The sequence below is a fragment of the Ziziphus jujuba genome, chromosome 11, assembly GCF_031755915.1.
Source record: "Ziziphus jujuba cultivar Dongzao chromosome 11, ASM3175591v1".
NCBI classification, from domain to species: Eukaryota; Viridiplantae; Streptophyta; class Magnoliopsida; order Rosales; family Rhamnaceae; genus Ziziphus; species Ziziphus jujuba.
The window spans coordinates 6,879,240-6,894,928 of record NC_083389.1 but is presented as its reverse complement, the minus strand read 5'-3'; the positions used below and the strand labels follow the sequence as shown (position 1 = coordinate 6,894,928).

At 35.8% G+C, this 15,689-nt stretch overlaps 4 protein-coding genes across 7 annotated transcripts; 1 reads left to right on the top strand and 3 right to left on the bottom strand.

Moving 5' to 3' along the window:
• Positions 1–43: 43 nt before the first annotated feature.
• LOC107431814 (chloroplast processing peptidase) lies at positions 44–2,742 on the bottom strand. The gene is made up of 5 exons (XM_016042820.4): positions 2,155–2,742; positions 1,497–1,634; positions 852–938; positions 620–687; positions 44–486 (listed from the first exon to the last, which is right to left on the bottom strand). Exons 1-5 carry the CDS (start codon positions 2,671–2,673, stop codon positions 354–356), a joined length of 945 nt encoding a protein of 314 aa, XP_015898306.3. The 5' UTR covers positions 2,674–2,742; the 3' UTR covers positions 44–353.
• A 407-nt stretch (positions 2,743–3,149) lies between these two features.
• On the bottom strand, positions 3,150–7,145 carry LOC107431762 (pentatricopeptide repeat-containing protein At5g25630). 2 transcript variants are annotated; one of them, XM_016042749.4, is made up of 4 exons: positions 6,896–7,145; positions 6,002–6,193; positions 4,558–5,469; positions 3,150–4,350 (listed from the first exon to the last, which is right to left on the bottom strand). In XM_016042749.4, exons 2-4 carry the CDS (start codon positions 6,062–6,064, stop codon positions 3,451–3,453), a joined length of 1,875 nt encoding a protein of 624 aa, XP_015898235.3. In that variant the 5' UTR covers positions 6,065–6,193; positions 6,896–7,145; the 3' UTR covers positions 3,150–3,450. The 2 variants fall into 2 exon arrangements, with proteins under 2 accessions (XP_015898235.3, XP_015898236.3); XM_016042750.4 differs by lacking the exon at positions 6,896–7,145 and adding an exon at positions 6,750–6,889.
• Positions 7,146–7,973: 828 nt separating this feature from the next.
• On the top strand, positions 7,974–10,657 carry LOC107431790 (uncharacterized). Of its 2 annotated transcripts, none has more exons than XM_048465098.2 (3): positions 7,974–8,510; positions 9,683–9,774; positions 10,092–10,657. In XM_048465098.2, exons 1-3 carry the CDS (start codon positions 8,358–8,360, stop codon positions 10,489–10,491), a joined length of 645 nt encoding a protein of 214 aa, XP_048321055.1. In that variant the 5' UTR covers positions 7,974–8,357; the 3' UTR covers positions 10,492–10,657. The 2 variants fall into 2 exon arrangements, with proteins under 2 accessions (XP_048321055.1, XP_015898267.1); XM_016042781.4 differs by having other exon boundaries at positions 7,980–8,510; positions 9,680–9,774.
• Positions 10,658–11,086: 429 nt separating this feature from the next.
• LOC107431788 (uncharacterized) lies at positions 11,087–15,407 on the bottom strand. Of its 2 annotated transcripts, XM_016042777.4 has the most exons (11): positions 15,122–15,407; positions 14,569–14,763; positions 14,378–14,462; positions 14,160–14,235; positions 13,704–13,880; positions 13,490–13,592; positions 13,176–13,285; positions 12,962–13,051; positions 12,730–12,810; positions 11,734–12,585; positions 11,087–11,505 (listed from the first exon to the last, which is right to left on the bottom strand). In XM_016042777.4, exons 1-11 carry the CDS (start codon positions 15,357–15,359, stop codon positions 11,413–11,415), a joined length of 2,100 nt encoding a protein of 699 aa, XP_015898263.3. In that variant the 5' UTR covers positions 15,360–15,407; the 3' UTR covers positions 11,087–11,412. The 2 variants fall into 2 exon arrangements, with proteins under 2 accessions (XP_015898263.3, XP_015898265.3); XM_016042779.4 differs by lacking the exon at positions 15,122–15,407 and having other exon boundaries at positions 14,378–14,455; positions 14,569–14,709.
• Between the last annotated feature and the right edge of the window lie 282 nt (positions 15,408–15,689).

Below are 15,689 nucleotides of genomic sequence, written 5' to 3'. Positions count from 1 at the left end.
TCTAAATATAAGCTTTTAAAATTAAAAGTCAATTGTCAGGATAAAAACCAAACGCTTACTACATTATATTTTTTTTGTTTCTATTAAGTAGCCGGCCATGAGAAACAGATGGCCAAGCGTTTAAATTAAACAAGAAAGATCAATATGTTTTAAGATTCACTTGTGATTAACATCAATGAATATCAAGCAGGGCATTCCAAAAAAATTTGCCCTTTTAAATAAAAATGGCATCGTCCAGTTGAAACCAAAGATATTACAGATAAAACAGAAATAAGATGGTAAACTACAATCCAAAAAATATGTTAAGTTAATGAGGAACCTTCCCTTTGGTGAGGATGGGGTTTGTATTTATTTCACTGAGTTGCTGGACTGCTCTCCTGGTTGTCAACAGCACAGCCAGTCTCGAGAACAGTGCCGCCTATTCTGTTTGGAGGCCAATACCGAAACAGGGATCTACCTATTATATTCTTGGCCGGCAGAGAACCCCTAAGCATGGTTTAAAAAAAAAAAAATGAAAAAACAATGTATCAGAAAATGAGAAGAGAGATGGAAGAAACCAATTGAAGATGATCAATCATCAATCTCACAATTTTAAATTTATGAGGGTAGGATATATTACCAAACGTGTGAATCATAGCTATTATTGCGGTTGTCACCCATCACAAATACTGACTTTTCTGGTACACGCTGTGTTATATCATAAAAAGAAAAACTTTAAACTCAGCAATTATAAGCTTAATGCTCAAAAATGGTTTCACAAATATATATATATATATATATATATATATTTAAAAACAAAAAAACAAAAAAATAAAAAATAAAAAATCAAAGTTTCATTAGATAACACTTACAATGGGTGTCATGTCATAAGAAGGTGGTTCAAGGACGAACTTTTCATCTCTCTCAACCCCATTAACAATGAGCTTCCCTTTACGAACCTGAAATAGGAGAGTTTATATAGATTTGAGCACTCATACTCAAAATATTTTATTTTCTTTAATTTTATTTTTTAAGATGGGAGTCTCTGTTAGTTCATCAATCTCAAAGTAAAGATGATACAAACATTCCTCCACACAAATGCCACAAACGATGGGAAAGGATTTTGCATTAGACGGAAATTGTCATATAGAAACTTTGTACTTTCAACATCAACTATCGTAACTCATCTCAATTACATATAAAACAAATACACACAAAAAGCAACAAGAAAAACATGTAGACAACGCTTAACTTAACATGTACATTCAACTTCACATACATGCACATAGAAAGAATGAGAGAGCACATGTAGAAGAGGCTAAAGTTAACAATAATCATCAATTATGACTTCAGGTATTTTGTTATATCTCTCCTCGCAATTACTGTTATGAAATGCCAAATCCAGAATAACTTTTCCAATATCAGATTGACATAATTGATACTAACGTGAATAATGACAACAAGAATGCAAAAGCACCAAAGAACAATACAGTAGAGTGTCATTGTTCATATCTCACCTCTACAATATCACCTTCCTTCGCAACAACTCGTTTAATGAAGACATCATCATCTGTATATCCTACTTCTTGAAGAACAGGGGGACTTTTGAAGATCACAATATCGTTTGCACACGGCTTCCTGAAATAGTATGAGACCTACAACATTACGACAAATACATTAAAATTAAACACTACCACGTTTCAATTTAAAATTTTAACCCAAAAAGAGTGGAGCACACAATTTTAGCATCTGCTTACTCAGGGCAGGGCTTCAGAACCCTTCCTATTAAACTAACATGTTTTTCTTTTTTCTTTTTTTCCTCTTCTTTTCTCTAACCTGATAAAACTGAAAGAGATATGTGGATTCCACATTACTATTGATATCAAAAGCAGGTAACTAGTTGTCTGAATTTCTCAGTAGCTAAAGCACCTGAACATGAAATTACACTATCAAGTTAATCCTCTCCTAGTTCCAATGCATCAAGGTTGTTCATCTTTCTATCTACCTTAACTTCATTGTTATCATATTCCAAGAAAATTCAGAAGACTCGTGAAAATTTGGAAGATTGTCACTTAGGGAACGAATTAAAGGTACTCTTTTCGTGGTTCTTATTAACAATATATATCAGTATTGTTTATATTCTACCACAAAAATTAAGGAAAAAAAAAAGTGTACCTTTTCTGCAACAATTCGATCTCCAACATCGAACGTAGGATACATCGACAAAGAAGGAATGTATCTGGGCTCGGCCACAAATGACCTGAACGCAAGCGATATTGCTATGGCCGCGAAGACCGTCTTTGCGTCATCGGAAGTGAAATTGATCCATTCTGGCAAAGGCCCACCTTTCTTCTCCACCTGTTCATCATCCCCATCTTCACCACCACCTCCTCCTCCACCACCGTCAACCCCCCCACCGCCCAAATGCGCCTCGATTTCCTCGCCAGAGTCTTTATAAGCATTGCAACCAACAATACGGCGGTGGGTTCTGCAATTTGAGATCTTAAACCCTTGAAAGTTAGGAGCTTTGAAAAGAGGGGTGAAGCGGGTGTGAGCAGAAAAAGGTGCACTTGAAGCTGGGTGGTGGAGACTGAGGATTGTGAAAGCAGGGCTTTTAGTGGGTATAGAGAAGTGGGTTTGGTTGGAATTGGGGTTTTGGAGGGAAGGTAATGGATAGATATGTAGAGAGACCATGCCTCTTTCTCAAAGCTATGGCAGCTACAGCATTCAATCTACAGATTCTAAGCTTTGAGATATCGATTTCAGAATTTCAATAAATAGAGGGAGTGGGATCCTCTACTCCCAAAAGTATCTGTGTCTGGTTTACAAAACAGTGTGCCCCCTACTGAAACTGCTAATGTCAACAAAACGCAGTTTGAGCTCGCGTTTTCATCTTGTTGAAACTTGGCAGAAACACTGTTTTACAAATGGAATTTTGGGAATTAAATTTTAGTAAAAATCCATTAACCAATCAAAATAGCGTTTAAAAACAATGTTTTACCCCGGTTAATTATGGTTAAAATCTATTAACCAATCAAAACAAAATAAAAAGCCTATTATGTGTCTAATTCGATCCATGGAAACTGGCTAGCGGTTCAAAATAGACTGCACCGAGGAAAATATCATGTTGGAGTCCAGAAAAGATATAATACTATGTCAATGCTAATAAGTTATATTTTCCAGAGTAGGAAGTATTTTCATAAATTATATAAAGAAAATTGACAAATATTGCTGTTTGAACCTGAATTATCAACATATATTATACATTTTTGACTGGACTAAATTACAATATTACCAACAACTGGTTTCCAATAGACTTGGAATTGGATCTGTATATAGTCATGCTGCATGCCAAATATGAACAGCTAGTTTTGAATTGCAAAGAATCATCAAGACTCCTGAATTTCAGGGAACAAATCAAAATATTCTCAGGCAGGAGACAGCTTCGTTGCAGCCACGTATGTTTTCTCATCAGTATATGAACACCACTTTACATGTATTTACAAACGAGCCATGCATCCCAACCTGACTTTGAAATTGCTTCCTACATTTTATCAACGGCTGCACTCTGAATGCACTTCTATGGGAAAGAAACATAAATGTCGTTGAAGCATTGCGCATGTTTTCAGATGAAAACTCGAATCCTTTCGAAACCATCTTGCTTCTTATGCTGGTGGCAGATGACCCATCATGATCAGTAACAAAAACTCCAGGCACCTGCAAAATGTTAGAATAAGAAGCTCTCAATTGTTGTCTCTTAGAAATTGTCTCCAGACTCTCCGAAGTTATCTCATTTCTCCTATTGTTTTGTGCTACTTCCACTTCTTCTTCTGCCTCGTTTAGAATTCTCTTGGATTCAGTCAATAAGCCTATAGCACGCCATGCATCAGCAACAAGCTGGATACTGCTTCTTTCAGGGGAAACACCCTTCTCTTCCATGATTTGCATCAATTCTTCTGCTTTCCAAGGCTGCTTTGCTTCTCCATATCCCCACATTAAGGTCTCAAAAGTTTTTAGATTGGGGGAAATATCCATTTCGCACATTTTGTTATAAACCCTCATAGCACGCTCCATTTTGCCTGCACTGCACCAACCACTTATAATGGTGGTGAAGATAACAACATTTGGAGGCACACCAGATTTGGTCATGGAAGTCAGAAGTGACTCTGCCTTCCCGGGCTCACCAGAACGTACATAGCCTTTTGCAAGAATGCTGAATGCATGAATATCAGGTTCTATGCCGGCTTTCACCATGTCATTGAAGATCTCGTGGCATTTTCCCATGAGTCCTGCTGAGCTCCACGCATTCATGATGGTACTAAATGTTATTACATCTGGTTTGACCCCAAATTCTTCCATTAATGTCAGTACCTGTCCATTCGTGTTTAACATAAGTAACTTCAATAAGAACATCAAGGACATTAAGTAATCAGAATAAAAGCTATAAATTTTCAGACCTACTTATAATAATTAATTTACTCTCATGTAATAATGCTTATAAATGTGGTAATTGTGATTCCAATCACAAAGAGAGGGAAGAAATGGACAAAACAAAAAGTACAATAGACTGAAACTTACCTCATTGACTCCATCACTGTCTGTAATGTTCAGGAAGCCCTTGATAAGAGAGTTGAAAACAACAAGATTTGGGTGCACACTAAGATCCTTCATTTTGTAAACAAACCTCAAGGCATCGGTCATATTTCCCTCTTTACAATACCCATTTATAATGATGCCACAAGTCCGCTCATTGGGCTCCACCTTGTTGTTCTGCATCTCGAAAATCATCCTTTCTGCCCTACTTGTCTCCCCATTCTCAGCATAAGCCCTCACTAATGTATTGAAAGTGACAGCATCAGGTTGTATACCGGCTGCAACCATCTTATACACCACATTCCATGCTTCATCTATTCTCTTCTTTTTACACCAGGCTCTAACAAGAATGTTATATGTTCTGTCATTGGGTTTTGCATATTCAACCTTTGACATAAGCTCTAGCAATTTCGAAGATACTTCAGGCTTACCAGCAATTCCATATCCTTTAATAAGTGTGTTAAAAGTGCTAGTTGTAGGCCTACATCCATTCTCCTCCATTTTTCTAAAGATTTTCATGGCATCATCTACCTTACCAGATTCGGTAAAAGCATTGATCATAGAATTGAAAAGTATTGAATCAGGCTTCATACCATTCTCTTTGACTTTCGAGAGGATTGAAGGAATGGACTTGAAACGTTTCTGTTTAGTCAAGGCAGCTATAAGTGTTGTGTAGGTTATAAGAGTTGGTCTGTGTCCTTCATCTACTAAACTATTGAAAATAGAATGGGCTTCATGGGGCTTCCCCCTTTCAATCAAAACATTCATAAGCTTTGTTCTTGAACGAACAATTCTGCAACTGTTTTTACCCAAACAGGCAACACAGCAGGATTGAAGTTTTGACTGTACAGAATTCGAGATTAGATGTACTTGGTCCTTCTTGTGCAGATGTGGTTCCTAAGAAATTAAAAAATGATCAGAATTGGATGGTTGCTATGTCTATAGTTAACTACCACATGCATAAACTCTAAACCTAAGTTTTTAAAACTCAAGAGATTAATATACTGAAGAAATGTGTAATGCACTTCCCCAATTGACTTACACTTACTATAAAGATCCTATCATAATCGATAATGGGCACAGGGCGGGGGAAAATAAAATAGATTTCACTAAATATATTATTTTCCTTCACAAATTGTTTCAGAGAATCACATCTTTGAAGTGAATGCTCAAGCCTAGTTATATGCAGCTGATTTACAATCTATGCATGGGATGGAAAACTTTCATCCATAAAGACTTGAGCTGCTGAATGTGTTACTAAAATTCGAAAACTGTGACCACGCCAAAACACCATGATATAACTAAAATAAATTGCATAGGTAGAAAATGCTCATCATAGCTGACAAGAAAGCACTAAACAAAATGTCAATATACAAAATGTCAATATAAAGAATTCTATCATGTATTAGGAGCAGTTTCTGCTATATACCATGAATGGAGATGTTCGACCCAAGTCCTTGCTTATAGTTGTTCCATCTTGGTGTCTGCCCATGCTAATAAATAAAATGGCCTTCTCAGATAAAAGCCTTCCCAATTTTTCTTCAGTGCCACCTTTCTTTGAGCAGATTAGGCTTCAGATCGTCCACAGACAGTTAGAAAGCCATCTTCTCCTAGATGGATACTGTAAAGAACATACAGCATCATTAAGATTAATAGATGAATCAGCTTGGTGGAGTTTTTTTCAGCACTTTACAGATTAATCAACAGATACGTTCTGCTATTTTACAAAACCTATAAAAAGTCTACTCGTCCAGTCATGTAAATGGTTGCAATATATTCTGGGACAAAATGTGGAAAATTAATTTGTACACCCTGACGAAAAGAATCCCGGAAACATTTTGACATATTTGAATCCATAACTTCAATAACACCATTACTTAGAGAATTCACCGGAAACAAAGGTAGACCTAATAAGAAAATCAAGATGAAAGGTATGAAACACAACACAAACATGAATCAACAACACATAGAATATGCAAAGACCGATTCATATATCCAATACGTAAATTAATGCAAAGACCAAAGAGGTAAATTCCTGACCCCTGATACTCATATCTAAGAATACCAACATGCCCAACTGCAGTCAACTGAAATTCATTATATTTTTTCATGCATTTATACAGCAGAAGAATTCCTTTCTACACAGGAATGAAAAATTTACCAAAACTAAATCTTACACTAGAAGATCAAAATTAGAGTAGGTGAAAACAAAAGCTGCAGTTTGAAGCGTGGAAATTGAAGTGCATCTAACGAATAACAATAACATGAAAGAAAACCCAGATGGCTGAAAATAACATAAAATATTATGACGTTGGAGAGGTACCTGTTGAGGTGGACAGTGGAGGAGCTCAGAGGGAGAAATGGAGGTGCATGGTTGGGTGAGGAGCGGTGCATGTAAATCCATGTAGTTCAAGTGGTAGGAGTGTTGGTGTATAGTGAGTCTGTGTTTGTGTTTTGACATCCAATGGAGATTCTTATCCACAAATTTTTATCACTTTCAGATTTTTTGGATAATTTTTCGAGGTTCTTAGAAGAAGGTAACATTGAAAATATTTGTAGCAGCAGATTATTCAGAGGACTAGGATTCGCCACGCCAGCAAAAACTCTGTTTTCGCCACGCCGGCTTTTATTCTCGAGGTCAAAATTTAAAAAGGCAATTATATATATCTCCGTCTATGTCTATTCCAAACGACGTCGTTACTGTCTTATTGTAGATTTTTGTTTTCCCTGCAAAATAACTTTATTTTTTCTTATTCTCTTCTGAAATGACATGGAATATTTATTTTTTTTATTATTTTTTTTAAAAACTTTTTCTTTCCTTTTATTTATTTTTTTTTTTTTTTTTGAGTGGAAAAAAACGTTTTCTATTTGAATATCATTGCCATGGTGTTTTTTGCTGACATTGACTAACTTTGTGCCAAAGCGCAAATTGAAGTGGTAAACTCAAAAACCACATTGAACTTTTTATACATGAAAAATTAATTTAAATCGGAAGACTTCAACATTAACATGAAACTTTCATTTTATTTTTTGTGTGATTTGGAACCTAATTTATGAGACATGTTCTTTGGGAGAGAAATTAAGAATTAAGTAAATCAAGATTTTCTTCTCCTAATAGATGTTTAATTTAGTCAATGTTATTACACGCTAACTAACATAATTAAGACTAATCCATATTTGATTCCTATAACTTTACGAAAATGGCCTCTATCACAAGGCAAATAGATGCCCACTCGAGAAAAATATTATTATTTATAAATTATATTTATTATTATTCCAACCAATGATGAAACAAGGGAATTTTTTTTTTTTTTAATTTTTTTGCTGCATGAAACAAGGGAATATTATTATTTTCTTTTTGGTTTGCTTGCCTTTTGATTAATATAACCACTATTTTTCGGCAGATAAAAAAAAAAATAAATCTAAAATATCACAACTTTCAATCATATGTTTCTCAAACAAAAAATGTTTAATCATATGAAGATGGTTGATTTCTGTAATTTCATCTATTTGGGATGGAATATATTCCATCGTTTGCAGTTGTAAAGCCAAGGACGAAAGATTAGGAATTCACCAAACAAAAAAAAAAAAAAAAAACGAAAGATTAGGAAGAGCATTGTCAGACTTTTACTGCCGTTCGGCAAGGTGGTCTTTAAAATAAGACATGGGTTTCCCAAATTCCGAGCTATTGTATCTTATAAATTTATAGCCTCTCTAATAGACTCTCTCCTTCCTTCCTTCGCCTCCCATTTTTATCAATTTTGCTCATTTACAGCACCAATTTTATGATGCTGAGGCTGTGGAAGTGGTATCAGAACTGCCTTGCTTATCACCCAGTCAAGACCCAGGTCATCAGCTCAGGCTTCCTATGGGGAGTCGGTGACATTACTGCTCAGTACATCACCCACTCCACCGCCAAAAAGCGTCTTCAAATTTCTGTGAGTATCTTCATCAAAACCCATCAATCAATCTCGCTTTCTTGTTGTTTTTTTCTCCGTATACTGTTTGCCTCTGTAGCTTTCTTACATGGGTATTTGATCATTTTTGTCCTTAAATCGTATATTCTTGAAATGGGTAGCTGTAAATACCTTATTTTGCTGTGGTTTTTGAATGGAATTTTTCTCGGTGAGATATTGAGGATATTTTTCCAAGATTGGGATTATCCCCAAATGAATGCAATTCTTCCCAATGAGATGCAGTATCTATTCTGCGTATTCTTAGTTTATATGTAAAGCTTGCCTGTTTGAGTGGTGATGTTTTTGTAGTCAAAAGTATTGTAATTTACATATTTTAGCTCCCTAGTGGGCATTGAGAGACAAAATGGTGCCATTTTTTGTTTGGAATCCTTAACAATTTAATCTGAATTTTAGTACTATTTCAGTTAAAATATTTCCTAGGAACCCATAGTTTCTTTACATTTTTATACGGCATTTGAAGGTATCATGTATTGTCTAGGGTAAGGCCACGACAAAAGTGGGAGACATCACCATTCACCAGAAATGACCGGTAAGGGTATCATGATGTTAAGCTAATTAATAGTTTGCTGTCATTCACAGTGACTTTGCTTCTTTAGTAAGATGTACATGAAGTACTCTTTAGGAAGCTTAGCCTCGATTGAATTTCTGGTTTCTGGATATTATATATGTTTAGTTTAACAATTACATATTCATTATGTTTTAGTGCATGTGAGGTACTTTCACAAGCTTTGGGTGCATCAGAAAGGTCAGCTTCAAGCATAATCTTTCCTGCCCATTTATTCTCAACTGGCAACCTTTTATCACCGTTATCCTTTTTTGACAATTTTTAGTTGCTACTCTACACAATGGTATTACTACGAATTAGATATCCGTTATATATATCCTTACTCATGTTGGTTGTCATGATTCTGATCTTTTTTTCTTTTTTTTTCTTTTTTTTTCTTTTCTTTTCTTTTCTTTGGGTGAATGTCATGATTCTGATCCATATGCATGTTTCATCTCATTTTTATGCTCTATATTTCACTTTCTTTGTTGTAAGTAGAAATCATTATTTATGATGATGCCCTCGTTGTATGTTTCATCGACCAGTTTAGTTTTTCTGCTAAAACTTGACAATTATCTTAATGTAGAAGGATGCAGATAAAGACTTCAAGATCGACTGGAAGCGTGCAGCAATCACAAGTTCATTTGGGTTTGGCTTTGTTGGACCCATTGGCCACTTCTGGTTTGTGTTTCCTTCCTATCTTGTAATTTCATTTGGTCGCTTGGATAAATCTCTTTGCCAACTACTAGAATCTCCAATTCCATCCCCATCCCCTTAAATATAAGAGAGGAAGGTATGTGTTTGATTTACTCCGGAACATTATCAGAAGCAAAGTGAATCTTTATCTAAACTTGAGAAAAACAAAACAGATTTCTTTTCTAATTTTAAGAACTATTGTAGCCAAATTTTGAATAGCATAGATATGTGGGCTTTCGAATTTAGATGCATGAACAATATTTAGACAAAAGCTTCAACTGGGTTGTCATATTACCTTCTAGGTATGAAGGCTTGGACAAATTTATAAGGCTGAAGCTTCAACTACAGCCGAAGTCAGCGCGGTTTATTGCTGCTAAGGTGGCATTGGATGGCCTAATCTTTGGTCCCTTTGATTTATTAGCATTTTTCAGTTACATGGGATTTGCCACTGGCAAGAGCGTGGATGAAGTGAAGGAAGGCTTGAAGAGGGATTTCCTCCCAGCCCTTGTTCTGGAGGGTGGTGTATGGCCAATTGTTCAGGTTGCAAATTTCCGATATGTTCCCGTGAGATATCAACTCCTCTATGTTAATATTTTCTGCCTCTTGGACAGCGCATTTCTTTCATGGGTTGAGCAGCAAAAGGATGCTCCTTGGAAACAATGGTTTACATCTTTTAACCCTTTGAAAGAACGAGGAGGTTAGGGCAGATTATGATTTTGTTTTATTTTTTGTCATTTCCTTTTTCTTCATTCTTAAAAGTTTGTAACAGAATATTTCTTTCTCACCGAAAAGATTTGATCATTCACTCCCCTGACTGCCAACTTGGGACATTAAAGTCTGGACTTTGGGAGGTGATGCACATTTTCTATTTCAACTTGTATGCGTTCAAACAGAATTTTGTCTGATCCAATGGAAGAAAAAAAAAATTTTTAAAAAAAAAAATACAAACCTTTTGAATTCGGAAGGAAATGCTTTTGGGTCTATGAATTGTCATTATCTTTTTTGTTTTAGGGTTATCATGAATAACTAGTGCACAGCCTCAAGAACAATGTAATATATATATATATATATATATATATAGCTCGTGATGAAACTGATCTATCTATCCTACGGTAAGTGGATCCTTGCAAAGGAGATTTCCACTTCATCCGCTCACAATCATTCTTTTACATTCCGGCACCGACCTTAATGAAAACTTTTCAGTATAGCTTAAGTCTGTTGCTACTGCAGTTTTCCGTATAGACTAATTTTACAAAAAGACAAGAACCCAAAAAAAAAAAAAAAAAAAAAAAAAAACTAATGATAAATAAAGACATTTTTACGTATTGTAAAGCAGATGCCCAATGTTCCTATCTTGGTTTCGTTACAGGAAAAATATATCACAATGCACATATTGTATGTACCAAGAAAATTTTAGCTTCGTTTATGGGGAGGTCAATTAATACTTGCAAATACACTGTTACAATATAATTGCAAGCCAAAAGAACGAATTGAGCAGCCAAGATTTAAATGATGGTGAGTAATATGATCAAAAGTTTCCAGAGAGGTCAGTAATCTGTTATAGAAAGTGGAGACAGACAAACTATTATTCATGAACTCCATCCAAATGAATATTGAATGTGGCTAGATGAAGGAAGTATGAGCTCCACCGAGGGGTATTCTTGGCTTGAATTCTATGGATACTGTTAAGCAAGGGCAATGCTCGAACCCAACACTCTGAAAACCAAAATTTGAACTGTCAGGATTCAGACAACACTGGATGGCAAAACCCAATGTTATTGCAATAAAAGATTGAACTTAATGGCTATTGTTTATATGGTCGAGTGTTTAGAAGCCTGGTTATCAGCTACTGAAAGTGGCATGCAATTATTCCGAAAATATAACGGAAAATGGAACATGTCAACTATATTTTTCATTCAATGAGTAGTAAAAAGATAAGCTTACCGGAATGCTTAGTATGAGTCCTTCATTATTGACTATGACTGGTAGGCTTCTTCTTGCAGCAACTGGGATAGATTTCAGAGATTGAAGAGCTCTTTGTGCTGAAAGCATTGCATAATTTAAACATAGAGATGTTTTGCCAGTTTTTTGCTCCAGACTATTAGATGATAGACCACTTTGCTGTTCAAACTTCTCTGAAATCAGACATTTTGATAAGTCAGCAAGATACAGCCAGTCAGATTCATTCATATGGCGTAACCAAGCTACCATGTCGTTACCAACTACACAAGTCCTGCAATGGCAGTGCCAACCCTCCCTTCCCAACTCTTGTTCACCATCAACTTCTTCAGACTTTGCTCTGTCAGTAATTTTCTGACTTGCATCCCATATGAGAAAGAATCGGTTCATGAAGGAACAGATTTTCCCAGGGAGAAGTGGTCCACTCCAATATGTACTGGCAGATTTCACTCCACCATTCGACTCAAACTCTATTGCTGCTGTAGTTTTAGACCTGAATTTTTTAACTTCTTCACTCTGCAAAAGAAGAATATTCTTATAGGTTGACTCACTAAGCAGATTGAGTTTTTTAGCTTCAGTTAGAACTGATCCGGATGTTATGTCCAAAAAATGCACATCTGAAGCATCTGGAATCAAGTGATTCGCATATGATTTGCCATCAGCTATAATTTGCTCTAAATCATTTGGAGAGTGGTTCTTTGTTTTTGCATAAGGGTGTGCATCAAACAATTCCATTGTTGAAGGCCGAGGGCAATTAACAGAACAACAGACCAGGGCTTTGGTGCCTTTAGATCCAGGGGCAGGACATAGATAACAGCCACCTGCCGTTAGGGACGTCTGCAGGATAGCCAAACAGAACAGTAACCCAATCAAAAAAGAACAATAAAAAATGAGACATTGACTGAGCTGGTGATACAGACTTATACACAATACAGCACGCTAATCGATACTACTGTATCAGAATACTGAAAGCATATGTACCTTACAAGGGAATGTATGCAAGTAGTCCAACAGCAACTTTGAAGTACTGCCTCTGATTGGTCTGTGCCTCTGGGAGATAAACTGGCAGATTCAGAAAATAAATAAATAATTAAAAAAAATAAAAAAGTATTAGAGAATGCATTGAAGTAATTCATCGACCTTTGAAAATATTTTGAGAAAAATAAATGAGAATTCAAATGACTCGTAAGATAAAAATTATGTGCTCCTATACCTGCAAAACCAAGGCAATAAACCTTGACAGGCATACATCATCAATTTTTGATTCATTCAAAATCTCTAAATCCATAACAGCATACCCCAGCTGCAAGCAGGAGTACCAAGAAATTATGATTTTAGAAGGTTTAGACTAATAAGCAGAAACCACATATCATATTAATCAGAAAGTACAAATTGTTAAGATGTATGAACAGTCATTGAGTACTTACATCCATAATAGTTACTGCTTTACTTATCAAATTAGAACAAATATGATCAACATATACGCGAGTTTTTTGACAGGAAGAAATTACAGCTTGCAGCTCAGACTTGAATCTAGCTGTAATATAAGAGACAAGTAACCTAAAATTGTCAAGACTTTTGTGTGAGAATAAGAGCCCAACACTGCAACAGAATACCGATTAGAGAGGAGTTACAGAATATTTGAAATTAGAAACCGGTGCAAGGCAGATATAAAGTAAAAACTTTCTACCACCCAATCTGAAGGTTTCAGTTACACCATGTGAAGTAAAGTAAAACTCACATGATGATGAGTCTCTTAATGACATCCGTATCCTATTACGTACATATAACAGGCTTTGATTAGTTGGGTCCTCCACCCAATCCTGATTACCTCCTTGACATATCTACAAAAAGATAATAAGAAAAAAATAAAATATCATGATGATTGCAAAGACAAAATAAAATGTGCGTTTGGAAAATAAAAGAAAGTACATGGACAATTCTATCATGCTAACCTTATACATATCTTCTTTATAAAAATCTAGAAGTGGCCGCACAAGAAGGATACCATCGTTTTTCGAAACTTCATCATAGGAATGGGTATATGAGGAGAAAATTTGAGATGTGAATGGCATTCCAGCGAGTCCAAGCACACCACTATTGCGCGATAATCTTAGAACAAATAGCTCAGCCTGCAATGTGTCTCAGCAATCACTATATGTCTAGCATCCGTACAACCCTTCAAAGTTGAAAAATCAATCCAGAGAAGGGAGCAGTTTCATAGTCACTCAACGTAATCCATACTTTCAATTTTCAATTTAACATTAAAAATACTGAACTAGCATTTAGAAGACAAAAATGTTTAATGTTTATGCCTGCAAGCAAGCTGACCTGTTTCTGGAATCCCCTAACCAGAGACAGACACAGACACACACATGTGCACTCACTCTGGTAGAATAGGCTGAACAAACCTGATCATCAGCGTGATGTGCAATAAGTAATACACCAATCTGGTTCTGGCTGCAAACTTTCTGAAATTTCTGATACCTAAAGATCAAATACAGTTTATAAGAGATAATTGACCATTCTTACCAAATTAATACATGAGTTTAATCCCTGTTTCAAGATAACCCCCACAAATAATAAATCCAAGTAACTTTTGGTAAATAGGAATTGTCTGTCACCTCACCTCATTTCACGAGCAGCTTCCTGCAAGTGACCTTGTTTAGGTCGACCATCCGGCCAATCACAATCGGCAATCTCACATCTGATTCCTACACAAAATTTATGTTAGCAATCCACTATGAGTAAACTTTAAATTATCAACCAAGTCAAAAAGCAAACACCAAAAGAACATGTATGCAAACAAATGTAGTGTACCCATTTTGGAGAGCCGATTAGAAACTGTGTTGGCCTCCTCTTGGCTCTCAGCACGTAGCCCGTGATCAACTATTATAGCCAAGAGCCCTTCAATAAATTCGCCATTACCGTAGCTTGCGTTGAGGCCTTGGGTTTTCCAATGGGCAGTTAAAACACACAGTGCCATACTGTCAGGTCCTCCAGAGACTCCCATTGCTATAAACAACAAAGTAAACAAACAAGCATCAACATACAACTGGGCTTACAGTTCTCCACGCAGTATTAATCAAGAAATCATTATAACACTATAATGATTTCAACGCTTTCACATGAATTCAGTGGAACTAACTTGGCTGAGAAAACAGAACACAAGAATAACAAAAAATCTAACATTTTTTTAATTAAATGAATGAATAAAACTTCTTTATCTTTCCCCAAAAAAAAAAAAAAAAAGAACAAGCTTAGGAGACTAAATTAGCAAAGTGATGCCCATCCATCTGAAAAGAAGAAAAAAAAAAAAAAAAGGTAAAAAATCAGCTCAATTAATATAAATACCAAGAAAAAGAGCACAAACCAATACGGTGATGAGGTTTGAGGCCGGCCATGGCCATTCGGTTGGAGAAAGCTTCGTTATAAGTTTTCATGTCGACAGTGTGATGAGTAGAAGAAGCACAGTTGCAGAAGAGACGAGGGGAAGGAACAGAGAGACGAAGACGCCGACCACGATGGCTAGGTGACACGAATGAGATTTTGGATATCGGTAGTGGTAATCTGGGGATGAACCCATTTGGGATTAGCCCTCGCGCCATCATCACTGACACACAGTCATCTCCTTTGAACTTGGTTCTAACCCGTACGGGGCAGAGTTATTGATGCAGTAGTAAGAAGCCTCATTTAAACGACGTCGTATAAAGATGTATGTTAACTATATACTTAAAAAAAAAGCAAAAACAATTTTTTTTTTTTTTTTTTTTTTTAAGTGAACGAAGATTCGTCATATTAATTTATTTGTGCTGTCTTATTAAAAGAAAATGTGAATATTTTGTTTGAACTGAAATAAAAATTCAGAAACTTTAATTAGTCTTCATTGTCTCACGCTTACCATGTCCAAATGAATTGCTAATAACTTGTTGAATTCATGT

Coding starts and splice junctions, on each gene's coding strand:
- LOC107431790 (XM_016042781.4), top strand. CDS start 8,358: ATGATGCTGAGGCTGTGGAAGTGGTATCAGAACTGCCTTGCTTATCAC. Junction 8,511..9,679: donor AAAAGCGTCTTCAAATTTCT/GTGAGTATCTTC, acceptor ATCTTAATGTAG/AAGGATGCAGATAAAGACTT. Junction 9,775..10,091: donor GGACCCATTGGCCACTTCTG/GTTTGTGTTTCC, acceptor ATTACCTTCTAG/GTATGAAGGCTTGGACAAAT.
- LOC107431814 (XM_016042820.4), bottom strand. CDS start 2,673: ATGGTCTCTCTACATATCTATCCATTACCTTCCCTCCAAAACCCCAAT. Junction 939..1,496: donor AGGAAGGTGATATTGTAGAG/GTGAGATATGAA, acceptor CTCCTATTTCAG/GTTCGTAAAGGGAAGCTCAT. Junction 487..619: donor AGCTATGATTCACACGTTTG/GTAATATATCCT, acceptor AACCATGCTTAG/GGGTTCTCTGCCGGCCAAGA.
- LOC107431788 (XM_016042777.4), bottom strand. CDS start 15,359: ATGATGGCGCGAGGGCTAATCCCAAATGGGTTCATCCCCAGATTACCA. Junction 13,052..13,175: donor AAGCAGTAACTATTATGGAT/GTAAGTACTCAA, acceptor TCCTGCTTGCAG/CTGGGGTATGCTGTTATGGA. Junction 11,506..11,733: donor GACTCATACTAAGCATTCCG/GTAAGCTTATCT, acceptor TTTGGTTTTCAG/AGTGTTGGGTTCGAGCATTG.
- LOC107431762 (XM_016042749.4), bottom strand. CDS start 6,064: ATGGGCAGACACCAAGATGGAACAACTATAAGCAAGGACTTGGGTCGA. Junction 5,470..6,001: donor GTCGAACATCTCCATTCATG/GTATATAGCAGA, acceptor TTAATTTCTTAG/GAACCACATCTGCACAAGAA. Junction 4,351..4,557: donor ACAGTGATGGAGTCAATGAG/GTAAGTTTCAGT, acceptor ACGAATGGACAG/GTACTGACATTAATGGAAGA.